At 54.8% G+C, this 17,954-nt stretch overlaps 1 protein-coding gene across 1 annotated transcript; it reads left to right on the top strand.

Moving 5' to 3' along the window:
- The first annotated feature begins 3,068 nt into the window (after positions 1–3,068).
- Positions 3,069–9,492, top strand: IHH (Indian hedgehog signaling molecule). Its single transcript, XM_043577853.1, has 3 exons — positions 3,069–3,674; positions 6,102–6,363; positions 8,053–9,492. Exons 1-3 carry the CDS (start codon positions 3,363–3,365, stop codon positions 8,709–8,711), a joined length of 1,233 nt encoding a protein of 410 aa, XP_043433788.1. The 5' UTR covers positions 3,069–3,362; the 3' UTR covers positions 8,712–9,492.
- The last annotated feature ends 8,462 nt before the right edge of the window (positions 9,493–17,954 follow it).

The following is a 17,954-nucleotide window of genomic DNA, read 5'->3' as shown; positions in this document are numbered from 1 at the left end:
AGAACTAGGCTTTGTTTGATAGGTCTAATGGATTAGCCCAGCTCAAAATCTACCCTACAGCTACTGAACAGCTAAGAATATAGGCAGGCGAGAAATGACCCAAGGTTTCAGGCCCCAATTTGGATTCAAAATGCTCCAGGGTCACTGCCCTGGAAATTATGATGCTTCCAGTTCTGCCCTCTTCTCCCCCTTCCTGCACTGAATGAGACTGGACTCACGCAGATCTAAATTTGAGATTCAGATCTTGAACCATCAGGTGTCCTGAGGGGGGGGGAAAAAAGTGTAAGTTTGGAATGAAAAAGCTCCAGAGTTCAAATCTTGACTGGGGGACCACAGGCAAGTTACTGTACTCGTACAGCCTTGGAGTTGTAGATTTGTAAAATGAGAATAGTAATTGCTGTGTACAGAGGGTTATTGTGAAGATTGTACTAAGTGCTTAAAGTACCTGTTATAGAGGAAAGACTTCATAAGTGTTATGTTCTTCTCCCAGAACACACCCTGATCACTGCTCCAAAGTTAGCCAGGCCCAGGAGGGGCTAGACTTGGTGGAACGCTATCTAAACCAACGAGGTCACACTGCTGTCGGACCACCCCTGATGCCAAGCGGTCTTAGCACTGCTCTAATGCTGATTTGACACGGATCAGATCTTTACCAGAGATTTGCATTCAACGGGATCACAGTTTAAGAAGAGAAATGAGAGAAAGAATGGCAACGTTAATAAATGGTTACAAGTTAGAGCCCCTAAAATAATCTTAAATTGTCTTTTACTCGGAGAAAAGAAGATTGAAAGTGAATTTAAAGAACTCTTCAGGACTGTGCACATGGGATAATAAGCAGGATAATTACCCTAATTTCTAAGACCAGAAGAAGAGGAAAGGAGTCGAATTTGGATTAGAGAGGGAGGAAGAAAGACTGAAATTAAGGCAAAACTTCTCTAGAAGATTATTAGAACACACTGCAATAGATGACCCTGGGAACCTATGGGATTATCTTCTTTTGAGCTCCCTAAGAAGAGCCCTCCCCTCCCCCGTTTGTCTGGATTGGGAGAGGCACTGACCTGGTCTGCTCCAGAAATCTGAGCAGTAGAGAGGGAGGCGGGTGGGGAATAGTGCCGGAATAGTTTTGAACCCTGGAAAAGGTACCTTAAAGCTCTTTGAGAGCTCAAGGAAAAGAAACAATGTTGGAGAGACCTGTGACTGGGAGACATAGAATTCAAATACTGAGGAAGGAAGAGACCCAAAGTGGAGAACATGGGGGGCAGAATGGTAGGGGGGTGGGGAGGAAACAAGAAACAATCCACTGTGTTTCCAAGTGACATGCCACACTCTCTTCCTGGTGGCATCATCCTATCTTCCCTTCTGTGGGCCTCAGTTGCCTTTTCTGTAAACGAAGTGCTTGGATTAAGCACTATCATAGGTCCCCATCTAATTCCGAACTTATGTTCACAAAATCGATCCAGAGAAAACGTGAAGACATCTGTGAAAAGCCACCACAGCTCAAAACCCAGGAAAGAGGGCCAATGAACTGATGCATAGGTGAGAGCTGGGGCTCTGGGGTCAGACCCCCGTAGAGGGTAGAGGATTTGAATTTTCTCTCTGCTCCCCAGCCAGAAGCTAGTTGTTTATCTTCTCTGAGCTTCAAAATCTTCGTTTGTAAACGGGAATAAGAGCTCAACTGAGGTTGTGAGTTTGAATTAGATAATGCAAGTAGCATACTTAGTATAATCATATGGAAGAGCTCCCATGTACCAGGCACGTAAGAATCAACAAAGTGGTACTTAACTGGGTCAGTATTCTTGGAATGAAAAAATGTTTAAATCTTTCTATTTCTCATTCTTTTATTTCTATCTCTATTGAATCGGTAGACTATACTGCGACCAAATCATATAATTTGTTGTGATGGCGGCATTTGTTTTCAACATCCTTGCCCTTTCTTGTTTTAGCAGAATAAATCCTAATTCATTCAGCTTTCCTGAGTGGCATATCAAAATAAACACACCGTCCGTGTTTACTTCTCTAGCTGCCTCTACGTATTCTCTATGGTTTTGAATTTGTAAAGTAGAATTAACAGAGGAATTGTGTAGCAGCCCTTGCACGCCAGCAGCTGTGAGTCGTTGCTGCGGTTCTCAGCAAGCCCCTGCCCCCCCAACCCCACACCCGCGCTGCCGGGTCTTTAACGTGGTCAGTTCCTCCAGCTGATGTCATCATTTAGCTGCTCTTCTCCACACCTTGGCCCATCCCTTTGTAACTTCATTTTGCTGTTTTTTTAATAGTGTTTCCAACTGAAAAGAAAAAACAAAACCCACCAAAAAGCCCGATTTGACTCTTCATGAGGCTTGGTGCCCCACTCCCAGCTTCACACCCGGTGGCCGTGGGATGTGCACCGGGTTGATACAGAATTCAGTCCACCACGCTGAGAGGGCGCGTCTCCCGGGCCAGGGTGGGGCACCAGGTTAGGGGCGGCCTCCCGTCTTCTGGCTTTACTTCCCCGCAGGGGACACCGTAGGCGGCTGTGCGGTCCGGCCACTGCCCCCCGCCCCTCGCGTCCGGCCGCGCCGTGGGTTGCGGTCTCTGTGGGGGTGGCAGCTCCTGTCCGGGAGGTTTGCGCCTGGCGGGGCACCCCGGAGCCGCGGGGAGCCCAGAGGCGAGGCCCAGGCGGGGTGGGGCGCGTCCGGGCGGGGAGGGCGAACTCAGGCAGTGCAGGGGGCGCCGAGGGCAGCGGGCGGGCGGACGCGGCGGAGGAGCGAGCGGGACGAGGGCTGGCTGGTGCCGGGGCCGCCCGCCCGAGGGGGAGGAGGCTGTGCCGCCCTTGCTGCAGGTTCGCTGTCGAGCGCACAGGAGGCAGGGACATGGGTAGGGTGCGGTCTGCGCGGGGCCCGAGCCCGGATCTCTTCCATTTCCCCTCTCACTCGGCCCCGAGCTGCGCCGCAGACGGCAGCAGCTCCCGCTCCGCCAGAGCCGCCTGACCGCCGGGCCGGGGTGCTAACCGCGGGGCCCGCCAGCCCGCCGGCCCGGCCAGCCCAGCCCAGCCCGGCGGCCCGCAGCCCCGCCGCCCGCCGCCCCCCGCCGCCGCCGCGTTGCCAAAACAAACGGGCCGGCCTATTTATTGGCGGCCGGCGAGCCGGGCAGCTCAGAGTCGAGGCGCCGAGGGGGACAGCGCGCCGCCACCAGCCAGGGCCCCGGGCCCCCGCCCCGCACCTGAGTCCCGCCGGCCCTGCGCCGCGCCGCGCAGCCCATGGCGCCCCCACCTGGAGCCCCCCGGAGCCAGCCGGACGCCTGAGCCCCCGCAGCGCGCCCGTCGACTCGCCCACCCACCAGCCCACCAGGCGCCCTCGCCCGCCCCTCGCCCGGGCTCCCCTGCCATGTCTCCCGCCCGGCTCCGGCCCCGACTGCGGTTCTGCCTGCTCCTGCTGCTGCTGCTGGTGCCGGCGGCGCGGGGCTGCGGGCCGGGCCGGGTGGTGGGCAGCCGGAGGCGGCCGCCGCGCAAGCTCGTGCCGCTCGCCTACAAGCAGTTCAGCCCCAACGTGCCGGAGAAGACGCTGGGCGCCAGCGGGCGCTATGAAGGCAAGATCGCGCGCAGCTCGGAGCGCTTCAAGGAGCTCACCCCCAACTACAATCCCGACATCATCTTCAAGGACGAGGAGAACACGGGCGCCGACCGCCTCATGACCCAGGTGAGCGCGACCCGCCCTCGCAGGGCGCCGCCGCTGAAGCACCGCCACCTGCCCGGCCCTCCCCGCCCCCCTGGCACCTTTTCTCGACTGGCTGGCACGCCCCCTGGCACCTGCCCCTCTCGCCAAGCCCAGCCGCCTGCTGCCCAAGATGGGCCGGCCAGGGGTCCCGGCGGCAGTGCGGACACCCGCGGACCCGCCGGAGGTGGGAGAAGAGCGCCCCACTGCCAAGCGCCACGGCCGAGCCTGGTGGCGGCAGCCCCACTGCCCCAGAGCGCCGGCAGCTGAGCTCAGACTCGGCACCCGGAGGTACCTCGACCCGGCCGCCTCCCGCGCCTTCGGGACCCACGCAGTCCCTCCTGGCCTAACCTTCCGCACCGCTGCGCCCCTCTCCATTCGGCACCCCTGAGGGCGAAGAAGCTGCGGGCGCAGAGGGCCGTTCCTCCCCGCGCGCTCTTGGTTCGCTGCGCTGCCCTCTCCGGAGCGGCGTTCCTCACCCCACCCCCCACCCCCCCTCCCGGGTCTGGGGTTAGGGACAGCCGGGAAGAGCTGAGCCGGGAGGCGGAGGTGGGAAAGGGAACTTGCCCGGCGAGCCCACGTGTCTGTCCCGGAGAGCTGAGCCGCGCCGCTGCGGTTAAGGGTGGGGTGCCGAGAACTTCGGGCTCTGGGACCGAACTTGGGGGACCCCTGGGCTTGGTGGCAGGGACGGGGAGTGTTGAAAGAGAAGAGCTAGGATGCCAGGAGAGGGAGGGAGCAGAACTAACGCTAGCTAGTTTCTGCAAGCTCGGAACAGGACCCGCTCAACCCAGGCACTGGGGAGCAGACTTTCTTCCCTGCATCTGGGGTCCCAAGGGATCAGAAACCTACATCCCCTTCCTCGGTGGTCTCCCGGGGCTTCCCCCGCATGCAGGCAGCCTGCTCCCTAGGTGCTTTGGGAAGAACAGCTCCACCACAGCCCTCAGCCTGCGCCCTGGCGCCGGGGCTGGCCGGCCGGTGTCGGGGCCGAAGGTTGGCTGGTGGCCGGGCCGGGCCGGGCGCCGAGGAATGCAGATAAGGATCCGGGCCACGGGCTGGGCAATCATTGACAGCGCTCCCCAGCTCTGGACCCGGGGGAGGGGGAGAGGGGCGGGGAGCAGGGGCCCACGGGGCCGACTTAGCTGGAGGGGGGGGGGGCGGCTAGAAGCCTGGAGGCAAGGAGCACACGGAGCTCCCTTCCTGGGCAGTGTGCTCCCCAGCTAGGCTGCTCGCCCAGAGGACGGCCAGGCCTTGGGCTGTAGCCGCTGTTGGCTCCTGGGAGACCGAGTCCAAGGGTCTGTGGGGCCCCCTTTGTGCGGGATGGGGGTAGGTTGAGACATGGGCTGTCCGCATTTGGCGGCGCCTCGCACCCGAGTCACGGACTGTGAAAGGGCCGGCTCTCCCGCAGTCCCCTCCCCCCAGCCAACTGCAGGGTCCTTTGGGCTGCAGGCACGCGGGGAGTCATCACAGACCGTCGATCTCTCTCCTCCTTCCCGCAAGGCGCGGCTCTACTCCCACCCCGTGTGAGACAGAGCGTGGAGCCGGCTCGCTGAGATCAGAGGCTCGGTTTCTCCAGCCCTTTCCCTGATAGGGGCGGCGCAGAGGTGCTGAAGGCTCTGGACTGAGGGAGAACCTTGCCTGGGATTATCAGCCTTGCGTGCGCCCCTTGCTGCGGGGGACACTCCGCGTCGCCCTCCATCTGGTCCGGCTGGGCGCTAGCATTTCCACAGGCTTCTGGTTTCCAGGCTTCTGCATCCTCGGATTGGGTGTGGGTCACTTTTGGATCTTAAGTCCCAGCAGGAATACTCTGTGGCGCTGGAGAGATCCAGGCGGCCGGGATTCCCCTCCCAACACGCCCCCACGTTGCTGGGGCGCTCTGCACCTGCCGCGCCTCCAGACCGAGTCGGGGGGCCTCAGCCCTGAGGCTACGGTGACACCTACTGGGCACCTCCGGCCTTGCACGCCTAGCAGGCCAGCCGCAGGCGGTCGGCTCCGCTACCACCCCCACCCTGCGGGCAGAGGGTGGTTTCTGGCCTTCAGGTGCCTTGGTGGGACAGAGGGACTGGGCTCGGGAACAGTGTAGCCGGGTCTGTGGAGGGATCAGTACCCCGATCTGAGGGGAAAGAGCGTGGGAGGGAGGGACCACTTATCAGAGGAGGTCGCCCCAAGGGTGCACCTCCCAACACGCCCTCCAGATTTGTGGCGCCACCGTGCGGTCCAGGTCCCTGGAGCAGCCAGACGCTAGAAGGGAAAGAAGCAAGTTAGGGCTCCCTGTTCCTAAAAGAGAGGGACAGAACAACCTCCCTGGTTTCCTAACTCCAGCGGATGCTCTGGGAGAGGCCGGGGGCGAGGCCGCGCCTCCACCTGCACGCAGGCCGGCATCTCCCCCTAACTCTGCTGGCTTTCCTCTCCTAGCGCTGCAAGGACCGCCTGAACTCGCTGGCCATCTCCGTGATGAACCAGTGGCCCGGCGTGAAGCTGAGGGTGACTGAAGGCTGGGATGAGGACGGTCACCACTCTGAGGAGTCGCTGCACTATGAGGGCCGCGCGGTGGACATTACCACTTCGGACCGCGACCGCAATAAGTACGGACTGCTGGCGCGCTTGGCAGTGGAGGCCGGCTTCGACTGGGTGTATTATGAGTCCAAGGCCCACGTGCACTGCTCCGTCAAGTCCGGTGAGCCGCTGCCTGGGGGCTGGGCCCGGGGCCGGGGCCGCAGGGCATGGGCAGGCACAGGGCTCACTGCTGCCCAGAAGGTGAAGAGGCCCGCCAGGGGATGGAGGCGGGGACCCCAGGGAAGAGGACGTCCGCCTCGCTCCCCACTGCTGCTTGTGACCACCTGCTCACCCCCTGCCTGGTAGTGTCATGGCAGGAGCCTAGGGAGACAGGGTCCTGTCCCAGCACTGCTGGGGGCCGACCTCGCGGTCCACAGTCCAGAGCCTGCAGCAGGAGGTGCAAGACAGAGCAAGCTGGACAGATGGAGGAAGCCAGGCTGGGACAGAGATGGCTTTCCCACTCAGATGACTCAGAATGGAGGCGGGCGGTGGGGCCAGGGGCCGAGGGCCAGCTTATGCCCAGAAACCAGCATGCCTCACCAGGAGCCGGGAGCCCAGAGACTCAGAACCCACAACCCTGCTGCAGGTCAGGCCCTTTAGGGCACTTTGTATGCTCCTCCAGGGGGTGCAGGCATCCCCAACCTCTCCCTCGGGGCCCTGAAGCTGGACAGTTTGGGGCAAAGCCAGCCACGAGGGGCAGAATAAACAGTGGACTCAATAAAATGGATTTTCCCAGATTGGCCGCCTTGTTGATCCGAATGGGCAGGCATTGGGGCCTTGCCCCTCCCTCAGATCTTGTCAGCATCCCTGTCACCTACACTGAACCTGATCACGGATGCTTCAGATGGTTCCCGTGTGACTGCCAGTCTGGCTCCACCTGGCTTCAGGCACAGCCCTCCATGCTGGCACCACGTAGCAGTCACACCTGAAGACCTGGCACATGAGACCAGGCCCACTGCTTACTATTCCCGAACCCACCTGGGCACACTGTGGTGATCCACCCCCATCCTCCCCTCCAGCACTTTCCTGCCAATTGTATCTACTTCAAGTCACGTCCACCCTTCACCTGCGAACACTGGCCCGACACCAGCTCCCCGAGTGGCCACTTCCGTCATTATTCCCACCCACAACACTGCTCACCATCCCGCCCACCAATGCCACCGTGTCCTGTCCCTGCACAAGGACCCAGCACATGAACTGAAGACGGTGACTTTACCCTTGCCACTGAGTCACGCCCTGGCCTGACCACTCACTCTGAGGCTCCCCAGAAGTCTATAGCTGCCCACGGCTGGCCCTCCTCTCGCTTCTATATGGACTCCAAGGGCCAGCTCTGGGACAGAACTCGGGGTGTCAGCCTGAGAGTGCAATTTTTGGGGAGTGTCTGAGCAAGGAGTGAGAAATGACAGGACATCCAGACCCCAGAGGAGCTCAGTGCCTTCTCCACGAGACTGTAGCTTTCGAGTTTCAAGTCACAGCTGACCACCACCTGGCTCAGTTCACCCCTGACCTCTCTGACTGCTCCACAACATTGCTTCACAGCGAGCAGACAGGGGCTTGGCCTGGGCTTCAGCAGGGCCCTTTCCTTCTCACTCATGGGTCTTGGAGCCACAATATGCTCCTCTCACTGGCAAAGGATTAGACGGGGGAGGAGGACAGATCACATCGTGGGTTGGGGTGTATTCAAGGCTGCACGGGAAGGGGGGAGCAGAGCCAGAATATGGTGATGGGAGGGCTCTTTGGGAGCGAGAGGAGCTCTGGGGAGGGGTGCTGTGACACAGCAGTAACACCTTCATGTCCCTTCTTCCCACAGAACACTCTGCTGCGGCCAAGACAGGTGGCTGCTTTCCTGCTGGAGCCCAGGTGCGCCTAGAGAGCGGGGCACGTGTGGCCTTGTCAGCTGTGAGACCCGGAGACCGGGTGCTGGCCATGGGGGAGGATGGGAACCCTACCTTCAGTGACGTGCTCATTTTCCTGGATCGCGAGCCAGACAGGCTGAGGGCCTTCCGGGTCATCGAGACCCAGGACCCCCCACGCCGCCTGGCACTCACGCCCGCCCACCTGCTCTTCACCGCCAATAATCACACAGAACCAGCGGCCCACTTCCGGGCCACATTTGCCAGCCAAGTGCAGCCTGGCCAGTACGTGCTGGTGGCCGGGGTGCCGGGCCTGCAACCTGCCCGAGTGGCAGCCGTCTCCACACACGTGGCCCTGGGGGCCTATGCCCCACTAACAAGGCATGGGACGCTGGTGGTGGAGGATGTGGTGGCCTCCTGCTTCGCGGCCGTGGCTGACCACCGTCTGGCTCAGTTGGCCTTCTGGCCCCTGCGACTGTTTCACAGCTTGGCGTGGGGCAGCTGGACCCCAGGGGAGGGTGTGCACTGGTACCCCCAGCTGCTCTACCGCCTGGGGCGGCTCTTGTTGGAAGAGGGCAGCTTCCACTCACTGGGCATGGCTGGGCCAGGGAGCTGAGAAGACCCCTTCACTGCCCTCCTGCAGCTGCCTAACGTGGTCCAAAGGCCTTCCCGCCGAGAGGACACTGGCCCTGAAAGGGACCCGAGTGGGGGGCACTGGTTCCCACCATCTCCTCTTTCACAGACACACCATGGAGACTTGACTGGGCAATGCCAGTGTTGACCACCCCACCTCGATGTAGGGACAGAGCTACAAGCTAAGCTGGTTGGGAGGGAGTGGTCTATCTTTCTATTCTAGAGACCTCTTGAGGCTGGCACAGTGGATTCCCCCACCTGGCCAGCTCTCACTTCGATTTTTCATACCTGCCTCCCCCAGTGGGGAGGGCCCATTCCATCTGTCTGAGGCCCCTCGTAGGTGGGCTTGCACCTCAGTCGATGCTGCTAGATTCCCTGGGAGCCAGCAGGGAGCTGGCTGGACTCAACACCTGCTGCCCAGAATTGAGAAGGCCGCAGGGTGGGGTAGCCAGTCTGGCCATCCTGAGGCATGACCTTCCTCCCTGGCCACACTCCTCGGGACAGAGACTGTTGCCGTCAGTGGGCAGAGTTCCTTGTTCCAGCCAATGTGATCATAGTGCCCAGGACCAGGGGAGCAGGCTGGATGTCCTTCTGCCCCTGCCCAGGCTACGCTCCCTGTTCTGCTGAACCATGACCCTCACCCCCCTCTCCGGTCAGTCTCCCCCACCTTATTTATTGGCTCGGAGGGGGAAGCCCATGGGAGAATTTTGGGGATGTTTTGGTCTTTTCTTCCTTTTGTAATAAAAATTATTTAAGTTGTTAGAGCCATAGAGTCTAGGATGCTGAGCAGGGCCAACACAGAGTCTGGAGCCACGGGTGGGTCGGTTCAAGGGTGTGCTCACCTTCTTCCAAGGACAGAAACTCCCATGCTCCCACCTTTACTACAGGCCCTTCTCCACCCAGAAGCCCAGCAAAGTTGCCACAGAGAACTGGGCTCTGTGCCAGGCAAGGCCTTCCCATGCTGATCTCAAAGTTTGCCCTAAACACTGTTGGACCAGAGAGAGAATGGAGGTAACTAGCCCATGGTCACTTCACTCATCTAGAACCACCTCACTGGGCCTGTCGAGGCACTTTTCTTGCTTACTCAAGTCTTTCTCGGGGCCTGTTTCTCGTCCTTCAGTGTGAATAACGGACCAATGGTACGAGCAGATTTTGTAGAATTCACATCTGCCTTGTGGCCCCTTCTGACTTCTTGGAGAACTCAGAAGTCCCTAACCTAGCTGTTCTCAAACCTCAGAATCACCTGGGAAGTTTGTTTAAAAGTGATTCCTGGGTCCATCCAAACAATTCTGCTTTAATAGATCCAGAGCGAGGCCCAGGAAATTTTTACAAATAACGAACATGGCGGATGGTCCATGGACCACACTTTGAGAAACACTGCTTAGTCTAGAAAAGGCCCAGTTTATTGTCAAGACAAGGAGACTCCCTTCTTCATTTTTTCTGGGTCTCTCTATGCCAAGGCAGGTTTTTCTGTACTTGCTACAGATCAGCTGAGAGTCCCAGGTCCAGCGTTATACTTGTTAAATTCTCAGAAATTTCATAAGCCAGTTGATATAGGGCATGGTGGGAGTATTCACACCGTCAAAATTGGTGTATGCTACAAAGTAGAGTTCTCCCGACTGTAAACAGCCCGTTGCTAAAACATACCACTGCCCAGCTTCTGTCCTCTTACAGAGATTACTATGTTAGGGATGACTGCTCAGACTCTTACCTCCTCCTTCCCCCACCTCCATTGAGGAAAACTCCAGAGAAGTTGCCCTGGAGACTGTGTCATCTGGGAGGAAATAGGCCCCCACAAGCTATAATGACAAGTGCTGTCATTCAATGAAGACCAACTATCACCAGATGTCGCTCAAAGTGCTTTATATTTAGAGCATTATTTCATTCTCATACAACACTATGTGGTGTATGTTTTCATATTGCCATGTTCCAGACGAACACAGAAGCTGGAGGAGGTTAAGTAACTTGCCTGAGATTACACAACTAGTGAAGAGGCAGGATTCACACCCCTCCATCTGGCTTTTGGGCCCACTGTTTTGACCACAAGGCTTTTTCTTTGGTGAACTTGGGTCCTCTCAGCATTTCAGGCCTGGAAGTCAGCTTTGTCAGCACATCTAGAATGGACCCATGGCAGAGGTTCATGGACAAGGCTCAAAAGAACCAGAATGTCCGTGAACTCCTTTATAGTAAAAAACAGAAAAATGGAAGATTAGGGTCAAGATACTTTTGTCTATTCATTTTTACATTCTCTCCCTTAATGACATTCTTCATGGGTGTGGGGGAGGGGGTGAAGGGAGGGGAAGGATGACACAGACCCTTGTATGCCACACATTTGGTGAGTGAGAAGACGAGAGAGAGATTTTCCCCTATGGGGGTCCAGCTGCTTCTCCTACTGAGCCTGAGTACTCTCCATCCTGCAGACCCAGAACCATTTGGTGTCCCCAAATCTTTCTGTTCTAGATGGGCCTCCTTCGGAAACACACTTATTCTTCAGATAGAGAAGGCTGCAAAGACTCAGAAAAAAACCCAACACTGATCCGAATTCAGACCTCAAAAACCAAACTTGGAATGGAAGTGGGGTGCCCAGTGGCTTTTCTGGGAACCCTGGGACCAGATCTGAGTAGACTGTGTGAGCAGGGAGATATGGGGAGACAGCCAGGGAAGTCATCTTCCAGCACTGCAGTATCATAGTCCCAATCCCTCCCACCAGAGCCTACCTCACCCCGATGTCTGTAATGCCAAGGCCCAGAGGAGGGTCAACTGTGCTTCCCAGGCCCAGGCATCTACTGACCCAATGCCTGCCTCTCCTCTCAGGGTCAAGTACAATCCCCAAGGCTGCTGTGTCCACAATTGTGACCTGCATTCACCTGTTCAGTCATTGTTTACTAGACATTCTTGTGTCAGGTCCTGTTCCAGAGTGAGGGAAAGCAGTAGTCCCCCCATCAGTGAATTCTTGGGTGGGAGGAAGAAGCATGGGGAGACATATCCATGCTGTGTGCTGAGTGCTTTGGATGACCTCTCACAGGGGCTATGGGAATGCCATGAAGAGGCTGAGAGCTAGGAAGATTTCCTGGGCAGGTAGGTAGGAGGGTTTGCCTGGCAGGCAAGTAAAGGAAAGGATCCAAGCTGAGGACACAGTAAATGCAACAACGTGGGGCTTGAGTGAGCCTGGGGGCTTGGAGGAACTGCCACCAGGTCAGCCTCACAAAGCTATGTGGGCTTGACAAAACTGAGGTAAAGAGGTAGGCAGGGATCAGATGACACACAGCCTTGTATGCCACACATTTGGACTTCATCCTGAGGGCTTGGGGAGGGCCTGAGGGTTTGAAGCTGGGGAAGCTCACGACTAGATTGTTTCAGAGAGCTCGCCCAGGTGCAGTGTGGAGGACGGTCAGAGAAGGCAGCTGTGGAAGCAGGGAGTCCATTTACTGGGGAGAGAAGTTGGTGACCTGGGTTGAAGAGGTGGCTCAGGGGTCAGAAAGAAGTTGATGGATTGTAGATTTCAGGAGTAGAATGGCCAGGACTTGAAGCCAGTTTGGGTGAGCCGTGAGGTTGAAGAAAGGGCTTAAGTTAACTTCAGGTGTTTAAACATGAGATCTAGCTCCCCCCGTGCCCAGAGCCCTTGACCGTGGCTCTTCTCTGGCCTCAGTGTCTGCACCTGTAAGGGAGATAGCCAGGGCTTTCCCATATAGATATCCTCTCTTCTCAATGCCCCACGCTGGTCTAACCAGGTTCTAGGAACCCTCCAGGCTCCTGCTGTCTCTGCCTGCCCATCCCCCAATCAGGAGTGCATAGGGAGGAGATTCAGAGTAGCCCTTATAGCCCAGTCTAAGCAAATGCAACACTGGTACCTGAGTCTACAAGTCCTCCGGGAGACGTGGAGATAGGGAGACCTGGAGTGTTGGGGTACAGGAGGCAAAGTGGGGGAACCTGGCTGGGAGGCCTAGAGAGCCGCCTGGACAGACTGCCCTCAACACAGAGCCACTGCACCCTGGTCTCCTACTTCTCTGTGCAGACGTGCCCTCTCAGGTACCCATTCCCTAGCTGTCCCTGCAGCCTTCTCTCTTGTTTGGAGAGACCCAGTCATCCTGGGCATGGCTCTTCCCAAGCTGCACAGGACTGCACTCACCTGAAGACACTGCCTTGGGGATGGTTTTTGATAGTCTGCATTGCTGTGCTGTGAAGGCTGGAGCTGAACGCATCAATCCTTTAGACAACCAGGCCTGTTGCTAGCACTGGTTCCTCTGCAGCTGGTGTGTGTGAACTGGAAATAGGAGCCCCTCCATTAAAAAATTTAGCAAATCCCTCCCTGCCCCCCATAGAGATCCAACTAGAAACAGCAACTCTTCTGGCGTGGTGCCAGCAAGTCCATTTAGGAGAGAGCCTAGTGCAGGGGGCAGACTGGGGTACCAACACATCTGGATTTCAGCCCTGGCTTGCCTGCCCAGCCTAGAGCCTGTACGTAATGTACCCCGACAGCCTCTGCCAGGCTCAGCTGATTCCAAGAGTGATTAAAGTTTGGAGTTCCCTACAGTGTCACACAGGAGCTCAGAGCAGAGTGCCTAGACGGGGGTGGGGACAGGATGAGTGACAGGATGAGGGCAATGACCGGGGACTTCTGGAAGTGGTTTTGGGCTTCTGCCTTCTGGACTTGAGTGACTGGGGCAAAGGTAAATGGACGGATTATTGGGAACAGATCGTAGAGAGGCACAGGGCATGCTCAGGAACTGGGAGATGGTGTGATTGGGACTAAAGGTGCCAGGAAGGGAAACGGGAGCTGGGTGGGGAGTGAAGGGATGGGGTGCGAGGGTAGGGGACACTGTGCCCCATGGAAGGGGCGGAGCTGCGGGCCTGGTGGAAAGTGCTGGAGCAGGAAATGCCCCTAAGAAGTCTGAATGGTGGCTCATGGTAGAGGGTAGAGGCCCCTGCTCCCCACCTCAGAGGGGGCCCTGCCTCCATGGGGAAACCTCTCTGGTAGGGGTTGGCGGCGACTCCCCTACCCCGTGCCCTCTGCCCCCTGAGCGGAATGTGCCTGTTGGGGCTTGGCCCCACGTCCCACACCCCAGCCTGGATCTCAAAGCCTCTTTGTTCCATGGGGCTGAGTTGTGGCCAGCCCGGATCTGATAAGGCCGGTGGGGCAGATAATGGCTCGCCCTGTGTGCTGCACCACCCCAAGCCACACCCCGGCCACCTCGCACGCACGCACATCGCTTGGGGCCCCAGAAGGGAATAGATGCAGGGGGCTTCCTGGCCAGGTTAGAGTCAGGAAATCTCCACCTCTGGGCTGACCCTTCCTGCAGTTCATTTAAGACCCTCTCTCATCCGCATGGGAGATTGGGTTGAGAGAATTATTCCCATTTCAGAAATAAACTCTCCAAGAGGGAAAATGCCTTGCCCACAGTTATTTCTTTCATAATTAAGAGCATCAGTTGTGCTAAGTTTTCCATTTACATTATCTTTTAGAATTCTAGCAGCCTGGGGGCACCTGGGTGGCTCAATCAGTTGAGCATCCAACTCTTGATTTCAGCTCAGGTCATGATCTCACGGCTGGTGGGATCGTGTCCTGCTTGGGATTCTCTCTCCCTCATTTTCTGCCCCTCCCCTCCCCTGCTCTCTCTCTCTCTCTCTCTCTCTCTCTCAACTTTTTAAAAAGCTTATAAAAAATAAAATCCTAACAGCCTGTGAAGTAATGTTTCTAATTCCTACTTTACAGAGAAGAAACTGAGGCCCTGAGAAGTGAAGTTACTTACCCAAGGTCACACAGTAGCAGGGTCCAGACCAGAACCCAGATAGCCCTGCAGCAGCAAACTGAAGGAGGTGGGAACTGATGAGTCATCAATCCTAGAGGAATGGGAGGAAGGCATTTCCAGCCTCAACCTAAAAGATTTGATGGGGCTGGGGTGGCCAAGAACCGGCCAGGGAAGAACTGGAGGAATAATGTTCTAGAAGCTGTGAGAGGATCCCATGGTGGGAGTGGCAATGGTTAAAATATGTCCACAAATTGTTTGACACTTCCTCTCCTTTTGAATCTGGCCAGAGGCTAGGTCAGGAAAAGGCCATATAGCTCTGAGATTGCCTAGCTGGAGAGGCTACAGATAGACTAGCTTCCAGACCACAGCCAACATCAACTGTTAGCCATGTGAGTGTGCCATCTTGGGTGTCCAGCCCAATGGAGCCTTCAGGTGGCAGCCCTGGCCAACATCTAAATGTAACTACATGAGAGAGTCCAAGTAAGAACTGCCTGGCCAAGCCCTTCCTGAATTCCTGAAAAAAAAATCATAAGCAAAATAAAATGTGTGATTGGAACTCTGAAGTTTTGGAGTGATTTCTTACACAGCAATAGTAACCACAACAAAGGGCAAAGAGGAACTTATGAAGGCATCTTCTGAGGCCTTAAACACACTTTTACACAAAAGTTTTTAAAAATGGAGTCACCATTGGGCTGGAAGAGGTGTGATGCCTCTTAATCATCACCTCCTCCTCCTTCTCCTCCCCCTCCTCCTTCTCCTCCCCCTTCTTCTTCTTCTTCTTCTTCTTCTAAATTCTCATTTATTTAAGTAATCTCTACACCCAACATGGGGCTTGAACTCAAGTGTTGGGTAAATAGATCTTTCCACAGTCAATTGATTAGAAGAATGTTATGTATCTGCTTTAGGGGCAGGATCTCCCATGATAGCAAATTCTTGGAGAAGTGAAGAGCCTTCTGGAAGGAAGGAAGCTCATGGATCTGAGCTAGTGGGTAATAAGGAGTCATCCATCGCCAAATAAAAAGTATGCTATTAGAGATTTTTAAAAACCCAAAATGTTAGGTGTTGAATAAAGTGCTCAAGAGCTGAGGTCAGATCTGGAGATAGTCTGGACATTTCTATGGGCATTTGCTGGTCACATTTTCTCTGAGTGTTCCTGCACACAGAAACTTGCAGGGTCTCAACAAGAAGGTCCCTGAAGGGGCACCTGGGTGACTCAGTCGGTTAAGTGTCTGACTCTTGGTTTGGACTAGGATCATGATCTCATGGTTCATGAGTTCAAGCCCTGCACTGGGATCTGCACTGACAGTGCAGCCCACTTTGGATCTTCTGTCTCCCTTTCTCTCTGCCCCTCTCCTGCTCACTCTTTCTCTCAAAAATAAACATTAAAAAATCTTAAAAAAAAAAAAGTCCCTGAAAATGGACTGGAAGCACCCTGTTGTCCTTATAAACTCCAAGTATGTTTGGATTTGGCTACTGAGCTTGCCTCCAAATGCCCAACTTAAGAAAATGCAGAGGGGGCACCTGGGTGGCTCTGTCAGTTAAGTGTCCGACTTTGGGTCAGGTCATGATCTCACCGTTCGTGAGTTCGAGCCCCACATCGGGCTCTGTGCTGACAGCTCGGAGCCTGGAGCCTGCTTCGGACTCGGTGTGTGTGTCTCTCTCTGCCCCTCCCCTGCTCACACTGTATCTCTGTCTCTCAAAAATAAATAAACATTGAAAAAAAATAAAAAAAAAAGAAAACTCAGAGGAAAGTGACCAGGCAGATGATAGGGAATGGGTATGTTTTGGGGAGTGGTTGGGAGTGTAAGGGTAGAAAGTTTACTTGAGGAGAGGCTTCTTGGTTTTTGAACTCTTAATCCTAGAGATGCACATGCAAAATCTAATAAATAGAGAAAAATAGCAAGTTGACAGTGAACAATCCCGACACTACTTTTGTCAAGTAATCAAAGTTAACATCACCAATAATGTATATTGACACCATGTGCCCTCTGATATGATGCACTGAGAAGGGCATATCACCTCTGTATTAGGCTTCCCTATAATACATACCTTATTCGAATCACAAGAAACAAACCCAAGATTGAGGAACATTCTACAAAATAATTGGCAGTACTCTTTAAGAGAGTCAAGGTCATGAAAGACAAGGAAAGACTCAGAAATGCCCCAGGTAAGATCCTGGATTGGATATTAAAATAAGAAAAGGACATTAGTGGACAAACTTATGAAATTAAATAAATAAATTCTCTACTTTCATGAATACTGTGTGTTGTTCCAAGGCTAATTTCTTAGTTTTGGTAAGTGTTCTACAGTCATGTGAGATGTTAACCTAAGGGGAGGTTGGGTGAAGGGTTTATGAGAACTCTGTACTATTTTTGTGATGCTTCTATACATCTAAAATTAACTCAAAAATTTAAACATACAAAAAAGTCTAACAAAGTCATAACATCATGGATCAGTCAAAGATGGGCTCCCTTACCATCCTTGAAGTCCCAAGGAGGCCAGCTGTACTGAGCCAGTGATCACGTTATGGCACTTGCACTTGAGAGGGAACCCTGGTCAGAAATGGATTGGAAAAGGGTTTGAGGAATTAAATAGAATGGAAAGTCACAAAATAATGTGCTTCCCTTATTTAGAACATATAATAAGGCAAGCACTGTGCTAAGTTCTTTAAATCTTCTATCACACTTATACCTCACAACCTTTCAGGTAGCTGTTAGTTTTCCCTGTTTACAGATGAGCAGACTGGGTTTTGCAGAAGCAAAAGAACAAGATCATACAGCTGAGAGTTGGTGGAGTTGGGATTCAAAGCCAAACTTCTTTACTCCAGAGTTTGTTTTTAATCACTGCACTGTACTGTCTCCTCAAGGATGACCCACTGGGGTGGGGCAGAGAAGCGGGCATAGAAGGCAGGAGGAAGGGGATGGGCTCGTCAGCCAGAGCTGTCCATGGTGCTGGCCAGACAGGCATGTAGCTGGAGAATAGGAGATGGTCTAGGGGAAGACAGGTGGGAAAGCTAACAGAGAAGGAACACTGCTAGACTAGAAAGAAAGAGCAGTTAGATGTGGTGACAGATCCTTCACCAACGAGGAGGAACCAGAGGGGGAGACACTTCAAGTTTTGGCTTGAAATAAATAACTGTGTGTACAGTATCCAGTGAGGTAGGATTTTTCCTCAGGTCTCATTTGCAACCAGTGCTATCCAGTATAGTTATACTGGCTGTTAAAATCTGGAAATACTTTTGTACCAGTTGGGAAATAGTCACTGACTGAGTCCTCCACTGCTGTGGCTGCTTTCCCTGTCCCCTCGCCATGTTTCCCCATGACCCAGCAACTAGAGGGTTAAAGCCTGGCACAATGTGAACCACCAGGACCTGTTCAGCTCTAAGGCCAGCTGGTATCCATTCTCATATGTCGGCATCCATACCTTTACCAATTGTTAAGAATTTTGAATACTATCCCTGTTTGCCCCCATTTTAC

Source organism: Prionailurus bengalensis, chromosome C1 (assembly GCF_016509475.1).
Source record: "Prionailurus bengalensis isolate Pbe53 chromosome C1, Fcat_Pben_1.1_paternal_pri, whole genome shotgun sequence".
Taxonomy (NCBI): Eukaryota; Metazoa; Chordata; class Mammalia; order Carnivora; family Felidae; genus Prionailurus; species Prionailurus bengalensis.
This window is presented reverse-complemented; position numbering and strand designations above follow the sequence as displayed.